The sequence below is a fragment of the Eubalaena glacialis genome, chromosome 5 (genome assembly GCF_028564815.1).
Source record: "Eubalaena glacialis isolate mEubGla1 chromosome 5, mEubGla1.1.hap2.+ XY, whole genome shotgun sequence".
NCBI classification, from domain to species: domain Eukaryota; kingdom Metazoa; phylum Chordata; class Mammalia; order Artiodactyla; family Balaenidae; genus Eubalaena; species Eubalaena glacialis.
The window spans coordinates 28,166,721-28,187,002 of NC_083720.1; the positions used below are offsets into that span (position 1 = coordinate 28,166,721).

Consider the following 20,282-nt stretch of genomic DNA (forward strand, 5'->3'; position numbering starts at 1 on the left):
TTAAGATGTTTCAAATGGAAAAAGCAAGCTACAAAATAAGTACAGTGAGAGTTCTCTGTTAAACATTTTTTCCTAAACTATTTATGTAGTATTATTATTTTTGCAAAAGTTATTGCTTTTGTAATACAAAACAGCAAAATTAACAAATACAACAAATACAATGTTTAATGAGAAACCTGTGGTATACAGTGTAATTGTCTCTGGACAAAAGTCTTCTTTACAAGTCAAGGAACAAAACTATTTCTTTTAATTAAATGTAGGTTTTAGAAAAACATTCATTACACATTACTACCATAAAAAAAAAAAAAAAAAAAAAGAATTCCCTAAGAATAGCTCTAGCATCCAGTGAAATCTTTCTTAAGAGGTGAACCAAAATGTTTTTTTCAATCATATTCAGAAAATCTAATGTGTTTACTTGCTTGTTGAGTCTTTTCGAGTCTGATCTTTTCGGCTTTAGTGATTAACTACAGAGAAAGAAATCAGAAATTAGAATGTACTGGATAGCTAAAAAGAGAAAGATAATTATGACTAGAAAAATCTCATAACTATTAGCTTGACTAAAACTTCTTAAAAAGGGGAAGAAGAAAACAAATGAGATAATTAAGCTTAGATCAAATCAGTTACAGAGAGAACTGTCTAGATTATGGCTTATTAAATAGATATTAAGTCTTTGAGTTACCTAAGATCCTCTCATTTTAGTTCCAGATTAGTAAAAAAATTTTCAATTAAAAATAACCAGGGGCGGGGGGGGGGAAAAAAAAAAACCATTCCAGGGCTTCCCTGGTAGCGCAGTGGTCAAGAATCCGCCTGCCAATGCAGGGGACACGGGTTCGAGCCCTGGTCCGGGAGGATCCCACATGCTGCGGAGCAGCTAGGCCCGTGCGCCACAACTACTGAGCCTGCGCACCCTAGAGGCCGTGCTCCGCAATAAGAGAAGCCACCGCAATGAGACGCCTGCGCACCACAGCCAAGAGTAGCCCCCGCTCGCCACAACTAGAGAAAGCCCTTGCACAGCAACGAAGACCCAATGCAGCCAAAAATAAATAAATAAAATAAATAAATTAGGAAAAAAAAAAAAAAAAACCATTCCAGCAACAAGGACCTACTATACAGCACAGGGAACACTCCTCAATATTCTGTAATAAACTAAATGGGAAAAGAATTTGAAAAAGAATAGATACATGTATATGTATAACTGAATCACTTTGCTGTACACCTGAAAGTAACACAACACTGTTAATCAATTATGCTCCAATATAAAATTAGGAAAAAAAAACATTCCATGCTGGTAATTTTTTTGACATTTTAGGAGGCTTAAGGACCAACATTTGTTGTTTCATAGCCCTTTGGGCTTGAGTATTAATTATCAAGACACTTCTTAAATGATGTGTGGTCTTTAATAATTATATTGTGCTTGAAAATTCATATATTATTTGAATGAGACAGCATATTTTGGGCTGAGTGCTACACAAAGGTTTGCTTACAAATTTAAAAAATATTCCAAATAAGAAACTGCTATTAAGAGTACTTAGTAATTACACCCTTACATAAATACTTGAAAATTTTAAAGAAGACAAATGAAATTATGTGGAATGCAGAAGAACATTTAAAATATCTATATATTCCAGAAGCTTTCTTTTTTTTTTTTTTTTTTTTTTTCAGAAGCTTTCTTGATAAAAAAACTTAAGGTATCTTATTTAGCTTTGGAGGAAATGAAAATTTTATTCTCTTAAAAACACAGATTCTAATGAGTATTCATTAAAATAGTTTATTTAAACTGGTGATAAGTGGCCACTGGCAGGAAATCACTTTCAGATTAAACTAAAAGCCTTTTCATCAGTGAAGTGAGTCAAAATGTAAGTGTTTAAAACTGTCACACCGATATGCTCTTCACAAATTTTATGAATTCTACCTATACCTGCTTAATATCTGACCTATCAGTACTTTGTAAAGGAAAGAACATTTTGATAAAAACATTAAAAAATTCAAATACGCTTTAAAAGCTAAAGAGAAATGAGAAAAGCCTTACTGTGTCTCCAGTACCTGTTATCTAATTTTACCAACGTGCTCAAAGTGATAGGGTACACTACAAAGATTTGGTCTGGGTAGAATGAATCAGACCCCTTTTGGCAGATCTTTCCTTCATCTTACTGATCTTTTGTCAGAGGTCTTAATTTAACTTATCTGTACTTGATTTTTAGGGGTAAAAATATCATACATAGAAAATAAAATATTTCGACCAATTCTTTCATCTTTTAATTCTGTGTAAACTGACCAGAGCTTAGGAAAGTGTCCCCAGTAGCCTTCTCCTCCACATTGTGAAAATAAGAACCAGGATTTTTTATTAGGGCTTTTCTTTCACTCAATTATGGACCAAGTATAACGTTACTGTGGAAACGGTAGGCTGGCATGTCAGTGAGGTATTTATGCTATACTTTTGGCTGCTAAGTTTTTCTAAATACTTAATTTCCATTACTAACATGCTTCCTTCCAGTACTCCAGCTACACTGTCCTCCTAGTCTCACAATCTCCTTTCAAGGCCTCTGCACTTTCTTTTTTTTTTTTTTAATATTTTTATTTATTTATTTATATTTTTGGCTGCGTCGGTTCTTAGTTGCGGCACGCAGGCTCCTCTCTAGTTGTGGCATGCGGGGTTTTTTCTCTCTAGTTGTGGCGTGCAGACTCCAGAGCGCATGGGCTCTGTAGTTTGTGGTACTCGGGCCCTCTAGTTGAGGCGGCGGGCTCAGTAGTTGTGGCGCACCGGCTTAGTTGCCCCACGGCATGTGGGATCTTAGTTCTCCGACCAGGGATCAAACCCTTGTCCCCTGCATTGGAAGGCAGATTCTTTACCACTGGACCGCCGGGGAAGTCCCAAGGCCTCTGCACTTTCTGTTGCCTCGGACTGGAAAGCTGTGCATCTAAATTTTCCTGGCTTGCTTGCTCACTTCCCTAAGGTCTCCTCTACTGTCACCTTTGCAGAGAGAACTTTCCAGACAATCTCATCTCATGTATCCCATTATACTTTTGAGTTTTCTGTACAGCACATGTCATCATCTGACCTATTAATATATTACCTCTAAGCCTCAACAAAGAAGGGGACTTTGTTACTCACAGCTATATATTCAGTTCCTAGAACAGTGGCTAACACAAACTGGCACCAAAAATATTAATTAAATAAATTAACAAAGAAGTAAACTAAATTATGGTCTAACCCCTTCTCCTCTGAGAAGCTTCTCTGTGTGGTACCTTTTTTTCATTTCATGAAATGAGCAAACTAGTTACATCCATAGCTTTAGCTAGGATTCTATACTTTCAGAGGTTTATCACACAAATCATGTGTATGATAAACCTGATGGTGTAACAGGTAAATGAGAACTCTCCCAGTCAATGACAGAACTACTCACTGCTTTCCAACCCAATTTATAAAATTCCCTAAGTCAATGTTTATTTCCTTGTCTCAAATTTAATTTGTGGAGATGGAATCTTTCTGAAAAACAAACTTTCTGATTTCTAGTTTTAAAAATATATACAATTTAAATGAAATTTCACACCAATTAGAAGGATAAGTATTATTTAACAAAATGATTTCATTTCACTTGTCAGTTCTGGATTAATGATTTTAACATTTAAATACTCTCAAGCAGGCTTTGAAATTAACACCTCATGGACCTGAAAGAGTCCTTAAGAAGGGAGGCCTCCCCATCTCAGCAAATTCAGTCCACATTCACAGAAACAGAATTAACAAAGACCAGTAGAAAACCTCCTCCTAAATTATCTTAAATTCCAATGAATCCTAGGCTATGTAACGCTGATGGAAAAAACTTGATTTTCCAATTAAAAAAAAAAAACAACACAGAATTTTATAAACAGGACCCTAAAGCAACAAACCTAGAACACAGGAAGTATGACCTTTCAAGTGCTAATCAATCATAAAAGGATGTACATACATCTTTCCATATTTTACCGATTTTTACAATATACATTAAAAAATTGATACTAGTAATATTACTATTATTATGTGCACATAATAGGGCACAGTTATTATGTGCCCTATTTTATTCTAAGCACTTTAAGATGTTCTAACCTTTACATGTATAATAATGTTTTAAAAGAATAAACTAGACAGCTTACTAGCAACAATAAATATCTGATAAATTTAGTGTCATTTAAAATAAAATTATTGAAAGAGAGGCTTGCTTTAAATTATTTAATGTACTTATTTAAGCTTGTTTCTTTCACTTGTCAGCTAGTCTAGAGAAAAAGGAATAAAGCTTACCGTTGCTACAGGGAATGTTATGCATAGTCTCTCAATCTTATCTGTGGAGGCTCATATTTTTAAAAAGTACAATCTAAATACATTGTGTTTTTTACCATTAAGACAATCTTTAAATAATCATTCACCACAAAGCGATAAATGAAAGCAGCCAGAAATTTAAATTACAGCACTATTTTCTTTTTAAAAAAAGATAAAATTATGTACCCTTGTGTGGAAAATAATTTTAATTTCGTATATTTCAAAATCCAGAGAAATAAAAAAAACAAATATGAATTGATTACCTTCTCAGTGCCTCTTTTCTTTTCACGAGGCTGATTAAGTTTGGCCTGCCTATCTACCAAAATCTTCTGCCAATACCTCTGTTCATGGTCACCTTAAAAAAAACAGAACAAAAAAACCCACAAAAATGCTGATCATAAGGATACAGATGAAGAAACATATTCAAGGCTTTATACTGTCAACAACAGAACTGGAATAGTTGTCTGATTTTATTTAATGCTAATTTATGCATGTTATAGTACCAAAAAAACCCAACAACGTAGTTTCATTAGCCAAACTCAGAAATTATAAAACAATCACCCCACAATAAGAATTGTTAAAAAGAATGTTCTATAAAGTTTTACCAGAAAGAATCTCTAGTTTCCAGCAGTGTTTCTTTTTAATTTCCGTATATGCATTTATTACTGCTTGAGCATCCTCAGGAGTTTTAAATCTAGCATGGCATTCTGTATCTCCTTCCAGCAAATCAACATAAACAACTTCTGAGATTGCTGCCAAAGTATCCTGCGTTAGAGTTTAGAAAGGCTTAAAATAAATAATAAAAATGTTTCAATATAATTCTAAAATTATTCCAATGGTTGTACTAGAATCTATTACAAAATTGGGCCATATGTCATTTAAAATGAGGAGAAACTATCCTATATCAAACATTTCTTCTAAAATATATACAAATGGGGAATTTCCTGGCGGTCCAGTGGTTAGGACTCTGTGCCCTCTCTGCTGAGGGCCCAGGTTCAATCCCTGGTCGGAGAACTAAGATACCATAAGCCACACGGTGCGGCCAAAAACCAAAAAAAAAAAAAAAAAAAAAAAAGAAAAAGAGAAAGAAAAAAAAACCCCAAAACGAATGCTCTTAAAAAGTGACTTGGACAAAGCTGAGAACCAATTTAACATCAACTCCAATAATAACTTTCCTTCCTTCAACAGCATCCTTAAAATCTTGACTGGAATGGGAATATTGCATAAGGAAAAGAGATTTGTAGAGCGGAATGTACAAATACAACCCCAAATTCAGAAGAAGGTTTCCAAGTCTGGGTGTAAAATTAAAAACAAACAAAATCGAAAAGGGATTAAGGAAGAAGGTGTGTTTCCACTCACCTGTACCAAATCACTTATGACTTAAAATATATGTAAACTTTTTATAACCACTTGTGAAAAAAGTTTCAAGGAACATACAAAGTAGTTCCCAAGTAGTCTATGGGAATACAGATAGCTCAAGAGCTTTTATTCTCTGATAAAATACCTAAGCAACCTCTTCTAAACAAGTTGAGTCACACAGCAAGGAAAAGTTTTACCTATACGGCCTGCTGTGAGGGCAAATTAACAAGATTCCTGCATTCCTAGTCTTTTTTTTTTTTTCACAGCAGGTTCTACAGTGTATGCAATGCAATTATGCAGGAATGTTACACTAATTCTTAATTCATCAACTTCCATTCATAAAGCTAAAGAAATAACTGAAGGTTCCCAACTGGGGGAAAAAAGTCTTACCCACCTCACCTCCTTTAGTTTTAACCCAAAATTTCAAGGCACAACTAATTTAGATTACTTTTATTTATTTATTTTAAAAAATTTATTATTTTCTTTGGCCCCGCCGTGCAGCTTGTGGGAACTTAGTTCCCCGACCAGGGATGGAACCCAGGCCCTCGGCTGTGAGAGCGCGGAGTCCTAACTAGTGAACTGCCACAGAATTCCCTAGATTACTTTTAGACATGGATTTTTAAAGTATGAATTACAAAAAGAACTGAGCAATACCTGGAAATATTTTTTCATAAGAAAAGTTTATCAGTTAATAATAAAGAATAAGTAGTAAAAACCTGTGCTTATGTACAAGCCAGGGACTAAATCTTAATTCATCCCAACACTTAAAACACTGCCTATCACAAAATAGGCTCTTAATAAATGTATGCTAATTCAATGAAAAAAAAATTAAGAGAACTGCAGAGAAATATACCTGCTAATTCTTCCCATTTCTCTATCTAATCAGTATTAAATTTAGACACAAAGCAAGCAAAATAGGGTATGAAGTGATGAAATTTTAATGTATTCATTGGTAGTAGTGAGAGTTTTATAATTGATATATCAGACAGATTAGATTACTACAATTCAAAAGATATTTACCAAATATCCATTATAATGTCAGGCTAATCTCCGGATTTAAAACCCTTCTTAGAATGACAAATTAACCTGGTAATCACATGGGCAAGTCACAGACAGCAGTAACAATCGTAGCTCAGTTTTTGTTCCAGCAAAATGTAAGTAATTACTAACTTGGTTAATGCAGTTATTTTACGATTTTGGTGATCATAAATGAAGAATCTGTAATTGACATAATTACCATTTAGATAATAAAAGCTATTTGATAAATATAATTAAACCTATGTCAGTCATTCCAAATAACAAACTTTGCTTAATTTTTCTGTTAAATCTTTTGTAATCTGACTAACCACAGCAGTATTTACATCCTCAATTTTTTATCCTTCTTATTTGAAAATCTATACTGCGACCAAACTTTGAAATGCAAGCTGGTAATACCAATTTGGGATTGACCAGGTTCCTCATTAATACTGTAATGAGAATCTAAATTTATGTGTTAGTGACAGCTACAGGATTTTAGGGGATAGGGTTTCAGATGAAGAGTGCTTACAGATGGTTACAATGAGCAACCTTAATGGTTACGCAAGTTAAAAAATGTGACTGCTAAGAGTCTATGCAAAAGCAAAACAATATACTACATGGTGCTGATGTCAGTATAAGAATTTTAAATATATTTGCTATGTTACAGAACATGTTACATAGTTTAAAAAGAAAGGGTCTTACCTAAATGGGTGACAAGGTTTAAAAGTAAATAAAATAGGGTACTCCCACTGAAAGGAATATGTGAATAAGAAAGAAATATTGCTGTGCTGGTACAAAATGCTGTAGAAGATAACTCTATAAAGTGAAAAAAGAAGACTAGTACCGTATGAATAACAATTTAAAGTGTAAATTGTGTAGAAATAAAGATTTATTTGCATATGCATGTAAAATGTTTGGAGCTTTGCAAAATAGTTTACACTTTTCTGTAATTGTTCCAAATTTTAAAAATAATCAGCATGGATTAAAAATACCAAAAATTTTTAAAAATAAAAATTTAAAAGGCTCTTTTCTCCAAAAAAAAAACAACCCTGCCTTTCTTTCAGGAAAAAAATTTCAATTCCCAAGAGGATTCATTAACAGACAAAAATAAACTAAGCCCATGGTAAGTGAAAAATATGCATATTATCCCTTTTATTCCAAAATAGTTCTGACTTGTTTTGTCACAAAATCTTTTAGGAATCTATTGAAAGCTAAAAGCTCTAATGAAAACAAATTACAAATTCTCTAGTTTGCTCCAAACCAGACAAGGGCAGATAATTACAATTTTATTTTAAAAATAATTTCAAACCAACTCTAATGTTCATTAAATCTTTAAAAAAGTTTTAGCACTGAGTATTTTCCTAAAATCTAGTTTCTCTAGATTTTTCTGAAAACAGAGGAAGTCCCCTAAAAATTGAATACTGGGAACCATTTTACTTTATCTACCCTATTAGTTATAATAACTATAGTATGGTTTCCTCATCCAACTATACAACAACCATTAAGGGCACCAGTAAAAATAAGCACAAATTGCACTTTTCCTATATAAATGGATTAAACTATGTTCGCTGTAAATTTGATCCAGTGAGGAATTTCAGTCTTTAGAATTTGCTTCAAGTCAAACTTAAGGGTTATTATGGAATCAAAACCAGTAAGCAATATACCACAAGAGAACAAATTCTAATTTCATTTGCTCCATTTTCCATATTCAAAACACCTTCACATGGGGGAGTTTTTTAGAGGAAAGAGAAACAACTATCCTGGGGATTCAAAAGCATTACCCTGACTTGTTTCCTGCCAGGTAAAGGCTCAGTGCTAATGATCTTCACAATCACACCACTCACAAACTGTGGTCCTGCTGCATTAACCTTCTCCTGGGGACCACCCTCTTCACTGTCTGCTGTTTGAAAAGAAAAAGACCAGAAATAAATCTCTTACACTTAATAATTTAACCCTTAGGAGGCCCACTTTAGAATAACAATAATGATTTCTCAGCCTGATTTAAATAATTAATTTAAATTTACTCATAAAGTCATTATGTTGTAAGTTATACTATTTATTGCAGATTACCATGAAGTAAAATACAAAAACCTTTATTACTGTAAATGCAAACTTTTACCATTAGAAGAGCACTTGTAAAACCTTAAAAAAAAAAAAAAAAAGCTCCTTTTCAATGAACTAAGTAACAGTGCTTTACTCAGTGAAGAAATAAACAGGCATAGGATAATATATAAGAATATTGCATATAAATTACAATTCAAATGTGAAATTTATATTTTCAACTTACAGGAATTTAAAATATATCCTAATATTGAAGATTTCACGAAAATCTTGTTTTAATTTGTTCCTGCTTGTGGTTAATACCAAGGAATAACACGTCAGGTGAGAAATTATCATCTTTGTTTCTACAAACCTGCTCAACTCAAACCAGGCACTCATTACTAAATTTGATTAATAATGAAAACTGTAGAGAAAATTTATATGATTAAAAAAGATTGTTTAAAATGAACTCTTCAAATATTCTTATGTTAAGAATAAATCACATGTCTGGACAACTTGACAAATCAGTAATTGTTCTAATAACAACCACTGTATAATCAAGTTTTTAAAACTAAAGTTTATCATATAATAACTCAGAAAGTACATTTAGTGTAAGTACAATATAATGCTACAAAAACTATCATAGTGATGCTTACTTTTTTCACTTTTCATTTCGGACTTAGTAGGTACTCCAAGGTTTGTTTCCATTTCTGACTCTGATTTTATTTGGGATATTGTTTTTTTTAAAGAAGCCATGCTAGCTTTCTGCAGTGCTAAATACTCTTTTTTCAAATCCAGCCATTCCGTCCTATAATGAAAAAACACTGTACTTTTAAAATAGTGACAACAGATCATTAAATAAAATGTAAGTATCTAATACAGACATTCAGTAACTTACAATCACTCCTCCTCCCAACCTTTCTTTCTTTAAACACTTACACTCAAATTATTTCCTGAGTTCTAAGTCCATCTGGCAAACAAGCAAAGGGGAGTTCCCTTTGCCCCAACATTCAGATTAAATGTTTTATATTTGCTGATTCAATTCCTGAGTATGTTTCAAATATTTGAATTGATGAAAATAAAAGTATTGAATTAATTAACTAGCAACATTTACTAGAAAAGTCAGTCAACTCTGGGGAAAAAATGAGAAATTAAAATTTAAAAATTTGTTAAACTGCTTCCAATTTGAGAGACAACATTCCTTAGTATTTACTTGAATCAAAAGGAATTTCTAAGAAGAAAAAAACACCCCATGGAAGCAATTTATTTATTTACATACATTTAACGTGTAAGATGTTTCTTCAAACAGCTAGAGCTCCTCCAGATAGAAACACAATGCCTCGCCTGGCTCTGCAGGAGCACTCATTGTTACCCTAATCTATGCCATCAAACAAGCAGATAGGGGATTTTTTTTTTTTTTTTTTTTTTTTAAAGAGGAGAATATCTGTGGTAATGGTTTTAGCTGTTAACATTGACATCTGTATACTTCAAAAAAAAAAAAGTATCCAGACCCACCCAGGACCATACATTCCCTGAGAGCTGATACATTAGAATAACAAAGGGCTCTTGTAATGATTCTCTGAGATAAAAAGGCAAAAGGAATTCAGGAGTTAAGAATAGTATAAATAGAAGTACCCAAAGTCCTTGCCTTTTAACCCTCCAAGAGGAAAACTGGATTCTTTGGAAAGTAATCCAGGAAGGTTAAGAAAAACTCTCTTCTAAAAGGTATGCCATTTGCTTTCTTCTACTTCTCTCTCACCCCTTGAGTAGATGGACTCCCTTTAACTTTAACATGGAAGTACTTTCTGTGACTTTTAAAATAGTAAGTGCTTCCATGTTTTAGTAGAAGTGAATCCAAATTATGCCTCCGGATTCGAGATGGCAACCTTTCTAATTTACAGAAGCCAAGGGGATCCCCTTTGCTTTAACATGGGGGTACCTGCTGTGTAAAACAAAAGTAAGTGCTTCCATGTTTCAGTGGAGGTGTCCCCAAACCGACACTTTTTCAAGGATTCAGATCTATTTTTATAGGATAAATTGTCGAAACTGGCTACTAATGAAGCTCTGAAAATAAAATAATGAAAATACAGCATTGCTTGTTTAATTTTGAATAAAGGATGAAAATATATAATCCTTACGATGAAATTTTACTTAACTTAACTTAAAAGACCTTTGTCGGACAGGTCCAAACTGACGCGTTTGTTCTGATCCCAGATTATTTTCTAAATTTCCTTTACAGGTCAAAGGACATTCATGATTTTTATTTTTCTTCCCAAGACTGGGCTCCCCACCACTTAAACGTGGATGTACTTGCTTTGAAACTAAAAAAGTAAGTGCTTCCATGTTTTAGTGATGGTAAGTCTTCCTTTTTCATTTTAACTTCAAGAAAACTTCAGGAGTACTTAATTGAACGGCCGGTCTATGGTACATTAAAGCTGTACTTCTAAACCTATTAAGGAACACCCTCTACTTTAACATGGAGGCACTTGCTGTGACTTGATAAAAAATAAGTGCTTCCATGTTTTAGTGCGGTGGTTCCTTTTTAAACCCCAATTGTGTTATAGCAACTAGTCTGCAGATCATGGCTTCAGGCCATTACTGTTGCTAATATGCAACTCTGTTCAATACAAATTGGAATTGCACTTTAGCAATGGTGATGGAGTGTGCCAACTGCCAACAATATAATTTGTACCGCTGACTTACTTTGATAGTACTCGTAATGGTATAACCTCTTCTCCCATTTTATGCCTCTCTTTATGCTTTTTCTTATGCTTTCTTTTTGCTTTCAAGAGGGATCCATCTTTTATATCTCCAGTGTCTTTTTCCTCTTCAGTAGAGACTTCTAATTCTAAATTAAAAAACAAGAAATAAAGACGTGAGTTAAGAAAAAAAGAAAACCTTATTTATCTAATCGTAAGCTTAAAGGTAGAAATACCTTTGTTTTCTTTACAAACTTCTGAAGCTTCTTTTTTAATGTTGTCTTTCTGAGCCACTTTTTTAAGTTTTGATTTGGGAGTTAAGTAATCTGCATCTTCAGAGCTACTTCTCTTTCTCTTCCCTGTTTTGCCTAAAGGTAAGCTGGATACTTCAGTTCTTTCTCGTTTTTTCTTCTTCTTTGTGGGAGGCTTTTGGGGTTCAGTAACCTCTACTTCAGAGCCCTCAGATGTGGTCCTCGATCTTTTTTTACAGACATTTTCCTTGCTTGTGTCCATATTTGACTCTTTGGTCTGGATACTGTCTTCTTTCTTCATTCGGCCTTTCTTCTTCTTTTTCTTTTTCTTTTCTTCTGTAACAATTTTATCTTTTTATTATTTATTATTTTACTTCAACTACATCTACTTTAAAAATATTTAATAACTCACCAGCTACTCTAAGGGCAGGAATGGGCTTGTTTTTCACTGTCTTGGGAAATATACCAGGTTTCCTTGGTGCTTCCTCTGGTGGGTTATTAAGAAACTGAAATGAAATAAAATTTTGTTACTATTTAAAACACTTGGTAATTTTCTTTTCCTTTCTTTTAGGTTCTGGACCTACCTCAATAGCTTTTGCTGCTTGTTCTTTTGTTTCAAATTCCACAAAGGCAAATCCCTTTGGATCTCCAGTAGACTTATAATGTGGTATACTTATATAAACAACATTGCCACATTTCCCAAATACTCTTTCAATCCAGCTGTGATTAACATTTTTGGGAAGCAATTCCTATGATAAATAAAAGCAATAGTAAATAAAATGTTAAATCTTAGAATAAATTTTTACTTTACTGAGTATTAAAATGTTTCTGTTGTTTTTTGGGGACAACACTTCTGAGCGTTTCCAGAAAAACGGCTTACCACATACACAGTCCGCTCATCCTCATCCTTTGGTCTCTCACCCAGAGGCTTTTTCCTCCTGATTCTGGTGCCTTCTAAATCCAGCTTTAAAACAGTACATAAGGTTATAGTTAGTATAAACACTAATACAATATTATGTGACATAGTAAGTTGTGTAACAATTCTTACCTCTACAACAGCTGAATTTTTCAGTGCTCTGGCTATTAACTTTCCATCAGTGGTCAATTTTTTCATTTTGTTGAATGACACGAGAAGTGATATATCAACATCTAATGAAAACAAGTTAAAAGTGAATAAATATAATTAAAAATAAAACATAAACCAGCAGGATAAATGGTACCTGGGATGAATTTAATCTGCCCCTTAAGTTAGGCACAGCCCTACTGGTCATGGTTATACATTCATATCACAAAATTGATACAATTTCCCTTCAAAACTAGTCAAAGGTGTTTTGAAATGCGGACTAGGTAAAATGCCTTTCTGTCTGAATCCTGTACATATCTCTATGCATTCTCAAATAAACATACGTGGTAAATGTTCATCTGCTTTGAAGTTGCTAGAGGCCTAGTGAGTCTTTAACTGTAAAAATATAAAGGCTATAAAAAGTGAGCTACAATAGTTCTTGTAAAATTATACTCATTACAAAAACGTACAGTGTATTTGATGCTATATACACTACATTACAGAATTACATACACTATCTTAGAAGTAGATACACCTCTTAAAACTAGTTCAATTATACACTGAAGCAAACTTACATCCATCTCTAGATTTTTCTATCTGCTCTCGAAGAAATCTATCCTTGTGAAGATTTGCATCTCCAAACCAGAAGTCCACCTGCTTTGCAATATCTGCAAGCACCTGTTTTACCCGAGACCTTTTCTTTTTTTCTACTTCTTTTTTCTTTTCAGTGCTTTCCTCTTCCAGTGCCTTTTCTTGATTTCCATTTTCAGTTTCCATTCCTGTCAACTGGGAAAAGGTAAATATCAACTCAGTACAAGTAATTAGTAATACAGAAAAAATGTTTAGTTTAGCCTTTGTCTGAAGGGAAATGGATTCAAATTTGGCTGCCAGAGAACAAACTTCAGGGGAACACTTTTCAGACATTTTCACCATCAGCTGAGGAAACCTTCATTGGCCTTCTTGAGTGTTTAATTTTTTTTTTTTTTAGTTCTTTCTCATTCACTTCTCATTTGGCCTTGTTTTTACTTTTAAAATAATTTACCTCCTATGTTATGCAGCATAGCTTCAGTATTTTATGTCTTAAACTTGCAGAACCAGATTATCCTAGTATAATTTACGTGTACATCTATATCTCAAAGTATAACACTAGGGACTGAAACATTCATTTCAAAAAACCTCAAAACAGTTATTCGCATTTTAAAATACAACTTCTAATGAAATAAAAATTGATTCTTGATTTTTAAAAATGTTGATTTGTTTACTAGAAGCGGAATTCAACTGCTAAGCCACAGAAGCCACCATTTCTTTTTCAGGTGAACTTCCTGTCCCAGTGTTTATTTCCTGGGCAGCAACTTTCAACCCCCTCATTCCTCAAGTGACTGTGCATGCCTCTTCTTTGCTCCCTCCGCTCCAGCCATGCTGCTTTTCTAGCTGTAGCTACAACTCAGCTGACAAACTAAACTGAGGGATTTTTGAACTTGCTATTCTCTCTAAAATTATCCCCTAGATAACATGGCTTGCTTCCTCACTTGCTGAAGTCTTGTTCAAATGTCACCTCAGTGAGATCTCCCATAACCCTATTTAAAACTGCAAAGTTCTGGACAGATACTGTATCTCTCCAGTCTTTTTTCTATTGCACTTACAACCTTCTAACATTACTATACATTTGTTTATTCTTTATCCTTCCTAGAATGTAAGATTGATGAAATCAGATTTTTGTCTCTTTTGCTTACTGGTGAACCCCCAGTCGCTGGTACATAGTACTCATTCAAAAATTTGTTGAATGAATTGTGTCATCTTAGTTGAATCACTAAAAGTATGCACACAAAAATGAGTAGATGAGCAAAGGCTTAACATGAGGCCTGGGGTGATGCAGCCTTGCCTAAGAATGACCTCGGTCTCCCATAACATGGTTTTTTTTGGAAACAGGAGCGTTAAGACAAATGGGGAGAGTTTCATCTGTCTCCTCTGTCGCACTGGGTTGGGAGCTGCTATTAGTTGGTATGCAGTCCTTAAGGCTGTGACCAGAGTGACACAATAGATTGGTGGGCAAAGGGGCTAAAGCTTTTACATATCAAGGTGACCCAAAACACCGTTGCCTTTATCTGTGGAAGCCATACTTGTCTACTGTAGATGGGGGGGGGGGGGGCTGGGGGCAGGGGAAGCAGTGGATTTGGGTAAATGCTGGGGCTAGGCCTCCAGATGAGATGAAGATTCTGTCCCTACTGTATCTTCTGCCTTGTATCCTTTAAAGCTCAGTAAACACAGTATTAGATTAAAGCCTATTTGTGTCTCCTGAGTCTGTCAGCTAGAATCTGTCACTGCAGCAGTGATGCTGCAGACAGTAACAGAAATAGTGTCTCAAAGTGACATCCAGTAAGAGGGTACAAAGCCATTAATGCATTTCACTTCAATCTCCAACTAAATGTGCATTCTCACCAAAGTCAATAGAAGAGTATTCTGGTATTTTTAGAATAGGCTTCTGCTGATTGGCTAAGCACCAATTTTTTAAATATACAAGTAGTGAAGTATTTATTTAGATGATGCTGGCGTAACTCATAAAATGGAGGAATATGTCAGAATTAATCATTAGAAAGACAATCAGGTGTCATTCAGTGCTGCATAACCACAGTCCTCACCTCGCACTCCCACTCCAACCCATCCTGCCAGGCTCTCCTTTCCACCTTTCTAATGAAACTGAAAACAATTATCTCCGCTGTCTACCGGACCTCTCAGCAGCATTTGCAGTTGGTAACTCCCTCACTGAAAACATTTTCTTCCTTTAGCTTCCAGGAGTATTCTTCTCAATTTCCTTTTCTGGACCCTCCTACTCTGCTCTACCTTTACATGCTGCCCAGGATTGCATTCAGTCCTGAGCCCCCTTCTTATCTACACAGACCTCCTTTCAGAGGGCGTCTGGCTTTAAGCTCCTTGGCTCTATGCTGATGTTTCACAAATCTATCTTCTCCAGCCCTGACTTTTCCCATTAGCTCCCCATTCCAACATGGAACTGTCCATTTGACCTCTTCACTTGTTTATTTCTTGTGTATCTCAAGCTTAAATTGGCAGAAATTGAACTCTCAAATTTTAACAAATCTATTTTTTGCCTAGTTTTCCCCACCTCAGAAAACACCAGTGACAAAATTGCTGAGAGGGCAAAAACACTGAAATCCTTCTTAATTCTTCTTTCCTCACACCCCACAGCCAATTCATTAGCATTTCTGTTAGCTCTACCTTTTCGAAACACATACTGAATATGAATCTTTCTCATTTCTTCCATCACAACCACCTGTTCCAAGCTATCATGGTGTCTTGCCTGAACTTCTGCAAACACATCTTAACATTTGCTTGCTTCTACTCTTCTTCCATTATCATCAATTCTCCAGATAGCAGCTGGAATAATCATTTAAATATGTAAATAAAATGTCAATCTCTTGAACAAAATCCTCCACAGGTTTCTTATCACACTCAGAATAGAATCCAAAATCCTTCCTGTGGCCTAGAGGCCCTATTCCATCTGGCCCGGGGATCTCGCTCTAACTTCATCACTCGCAACTTCTTCCAGGGTGCTCATTCCAACCACAACACACCATCTTTTTGTTCCTTTTTCAACAAGCTAAGGCCATTCCCATCTCAAGGCTTTTGCTCCCGTGGCTCTCTAGCTTCCCTGCCACACCTGCAGGGATTACTTCCTTGTTCATTCAGGTCTCTGCAAATGTCACTCTCTCAAAGAGGCTTTCTCTTTCACCCAGTCTGAAATATCCCCTCCCGGCCAACCTTAACCCTACCCCGCCCCCTCAGTCACCACTTTCTACACTTGTATCCTCTTATCCCTACCTGGAATTATAATTCTATTGCCTGTCTGCCTCACTAGAATATAAACACTATGAAGGTAGAGACTTCAGTTTGATCACAACCTCAGCATTTGCTGAATAGTTAAATAATATATCTAAAAGGATGCAATAAACTGTAAAGTGTTAAGCATTTCAAGTTATTTTGTTAGGGGGCAGAATTATAAACAAAATACAAATGTAGGGTATGACTGTCACTACAGCAGGATCCACACTAACTTTCCCTTCTGAAAAAACTACAAATTATAGAGGGCAGACTACCAGCTCTCCATTTCTTTGCATCGTCAAAGCCACCATCTAAGGAAATAGTGGACAGAACTGCATAAGCACAGAAAGTCACAATTCTCCCAGAAATCAGACTTTTCCCATCATTCTCATATCTCAGCCCAGATACTCTCCTTCTTTCCTGCTCCTAAAGATTTTTTTGTGGCTTGGAGAATTAAGTTCAGAAAATCTTGCCTAGTGTGAATAACACTCACCTGCAATTTTCAATCTTAAAAATATATTCTATAGATAATCAAATATACTTTCATTTTAGGGGAAGACATGAATTAAACAGGAAATAACAAGCTATGGTACAAGTTAGCTTCCCTACACAATGGTTGCAGAAGATCAGGAAGTTACATGGCAGTACTTTTGTTACAATTTTGATCTTCATAGTTTACTTTGGCATAGTTTACTTTCTCAATGTCCTGTGATAACAAATATGTGTGTTGTCATTCCATACATTCCAAATCAAACTTATTATCTTTCCTACCCATGACTGTTCTTCTCACCATCCTCATTTTATTTAAGGATGACATATTCCACTTAGTTAACCAATCAAGCTATTTACTAGCTGTATGGATTTTGAGCAAGTTACCTCATCTTTCTACGGTCTATAAAATGTGAATAAAAATTATACCTGCATAATAGAGCTGTTGTAAGAATCGAAATAAATAAACCACTTCCCATTGCTGCGATATAGCACACACTCAATAATATGTAAGCATTATTATTTATTATCATTTTATCATTTACCAATCTGTTATTAAGTCCTATCAATTCAGCCTTTGGAATGGCTCGTATCTCCATCCAGTGTTTTCCACAACTACAGTCACAACAATATGGAACTAGTTTATAAATTGTTCTAGAAGTCATCCATCCTTCACAGAAGCTGTGTAACTTGTCTAAAACACAGATCTAATTTTCTGACTCTGACATTAAAACTTTCAACATTAGAAACTCCTCAGCACCTTCTAGTAACATAATCTGTAGTTTTAAAAAACTGTTAAATGAACGAACTGGTTTCATGGGCTTTAAACAAATAAAAGTTACTGTGTAAGGATGCCAGTTACTTTACATACATTGTTTTAAATCTTCATAATCCCTCTAGGTTCTTTTAACTTCTTTTTACAAAGGCTCAAAGATTAAGTGACTTGGCTAAAACTAGCTGGGTAAGTAAGCTCAGGTATGCTTGACTCCCACACTGCCTACCTTTTAGTAGACCTTCTTGCAACCTGTTACCATGCGCTCTATATTCTGACTCAGAAATCCTTAATCTGAAGCCCACGGAATTTGCGATAGTTTTCAAGAATTCTTGTGAATCCCATAAAATTTTCAAAAGATAAATTTTAAAGAAAAGGTGAAATCATGACTCTTCTACATATATAAAATGAACACATGTCAAAGATTTTATTTAAGCAATTAACCAGGGAACTAGCCAAGTGTTAAAAACCAGGAGTTTTAAACTCCTGGTTAAAAGGAGTTACTCAAAAGCTCCTTTTCAAAGGAGAACTCAAAAATTAGACACGCACAAGTACAAGCAATCAGGAATGTTGAAATGAATTTGTTAAAATAGATTGCAATACTAATCAAGGCAATAATTGCAAGACTGATTTGCATTATTGTTTTCTACAACTTACACAATTGTAAAATAGCTCAATGACGATGAAAGGCAGAGATAACCTGGAACAGTGAGCTAGACAAGACACCACATGTATGTGTGTGTGAATATATATATAGGCCATTTCAACGTCTTCCACAATTTTTCTTAGAAAAAGTTGTAGCAAAATGTTTTGACATGTACATGCATTTTCCTGGGAGGCTCATCCATAGCTTTTAAATCATGTTTAAAAGGAAATGGTGTGCCCAAAAGGTTAAAAACCATTGTTCTAGTCACAGCTGACTATTCAGCAGTACCCAAACACTTTGTCTCTGAGCCTTTGCTTTAAATGAGTCTTCTCGTCTTCCTTGCCTTATAAACTCCTATACAATTTTCAAGGCCCAGGTTAAATGGCGTCTTACTCTTTCTAGACTTCCACTACCACGTCTCCCGTAATCAATTGCCTCCTCATCTGTTTTCCGTTAAGTAAGTCTATTAACATACTCAGTACACTATTTAACACTTATTATTTGTTCCTTCCGTAACTGGATTTTCAGCTCTCTGAATGACAAGGACTAAAGTTCTGAGAAAGAAAATGACTTAATTTTAAAATACAAGTCCTCACATTCGCTATCTTTTAGCCAGCAAAACTCGAACCTGTGAAGTAAAGCAATTTCACTTTTGACTACTGCCCCTGCCCCTCTCGGTACCCGTCCTTCCGCACGGAAGCCGCCAAACGCTGGACGGCCCCGAACCTTCCAACACCGGACAACACGCGCCCCCAATCACTGAAAATTGGGAACTACAAGGGCTGCCGGAGGACTTTTGCGCGTGCGCACAGAGCACTAGGACAAGCGAACTGATGGGTTGATGGGAGGGGGCGGGGTGAGAAGGACAGATGATAGAATGGGCTGCATAAAAAAGGACTGAGAGGAATTCAGACCTCACCCAACCTGGGCGACCCTATAGTCCACTTAGAACTTACTCCGTCCACTTGCCAAAATACACGGCCAGAGACTGCGTCCTTCAGTCCTTCCCGTCTCCCGATCCTTAACGTCGTAGTTGTTTTCGCGTCATAGGAGGAGCGACAGCGTTCTTCCGTACGCCTAGGAAAAGACAGGCCCAGCGACTGGGCGTCCGTCGTTTACGTCACAGGCGTGGGCTGCCTCAGCGTGCGGGGCGGGGCATCGGAGAAGGCGGCCGCTACGGAGGCTCGCAAACGATGAAGAATTTGATTGGCGGTTTGAAAACGGCGGTTCTCGCCGGGGCGGTGGTGGGCGGGCTAAATATAGGAGCTTGATCTGGTGTGGTCGCCAGTGGATGACGTCACGGCCTCTCGCGGGAGACATTCGAAAATGGATTTTGTGCAAAGAAGAGTGAAGTGAGCTGTTTCACGGAGTTTCCGGGGAGTAAGGAGGGTTAGGCTGGAGTTTTGAGCGAGAGGTGGCGTCACTGATTTTGGCGCGACTGGACGAAGGAATTTGCTCCGCCAGAAGCGGACCGGTAAGGAAGCCGTGTGGAACCAGGATTGGATCACAGGATTCTCGGACAACTTGTAAGAATTGGTGTCTCCTCTTCACCGCCTTTCCCAGCCCTTGCTTTGCAGTTCCCACATACGTGTGAGAACCAGAGATGGTTTTGCTCTTTGTTTTTAGGACTGACAAAGGGTCAATTCTCCACTGTCATTTGGTTACACAGGATCATAGTAATTAAACTTTGGCAAATGAAATGTGACCTTCTTTTGGTTATCTGGACTGGATGCTTTCTTGAAAAGCTATCGGGTTCGTGACTCTTAAACTTTTAAATCTATGAATCACTTAGGGATTCGAAAGATCCTGCTTGTT

General features: G+C 35.8%; 1 protein-coding gene across 3 annotated transcripts; it reads right to left on the reverse strand.

Moving 5' to 3' along the window:
* Positions 1–207: 207 nt before the first annotated feature.
* Positions 208–19,539, reverse strand: LARP7 (La ribonucleoprotein 7, transcriptional regulator). Of its 3 annotated transcripts, none has more exons than XM_061191142.1 (13): positions 19,424–19,539; positions 13,299–13,509; positions 12,709–12,809; positions 12,541–12,624; positions 12,245–12,409; positions 12,073–12,166; positions 11,646–11,993; positions 11,414–11,558; positions 9,367–9,518; positions 8,452–8,570; positions 4,900–5,059; positions 4,558–4,649; positions 210–464 (listed from the first exon to the last, which is right to left on the reverse strand). In XM_061191142.1, the coding sequence occupies exons 2-13, from the start codon at positions 13,498–13,500 to the stop codon at positions 384–386; spliced, it is 1,743 nt and encodes a 580-aa protein (XP_061047125.1). In that variant the 5' UTR covers positions 13,501–13,509; positions 19,424–19,539; the 3' UTR covers positions 210–383. The 3 variants fall into 3 exon arrangements, with proteins under 3 accessions (XP_061047123.1, XP_061047125.1, XP_061047124.1); XM_061191141.1 differs by having other exon boundaries at positions 11,646–11,996; XM_061191140.1 differs by having other exon boundaries at positions 208–464; positions 11,646–11,996; positions 12,541–12,809.
* Between the last annotated feature and the right edge of the window lie 743 nt (positions 19,540–20,282).

Bases quoted from the DNA above. Each gene is read 5' to 3' on its own strand.
- LARP7 (XM_061191140.1), bottom strand. From the start codon at position 13,500: ATGGAAACTGAAAATGGAAATCAAGAAAAGGCACTGGAAGAGGAAAGC. The intron at 12,810-13,298 runs GTAAGTTTGCTT...TGTTTTCATTAG, and splicing joins AGAAAAATCTAGAGATGGAT to ATGTTGATATATCACTTCTC. The intron at 11,559-11,645 runs GTATTTCTACCT...TTTTTAATTTAG, and splicing joins AGTTTGTAAAGAAAACAAAG to AATTAGAAGTCTCTACTGAA.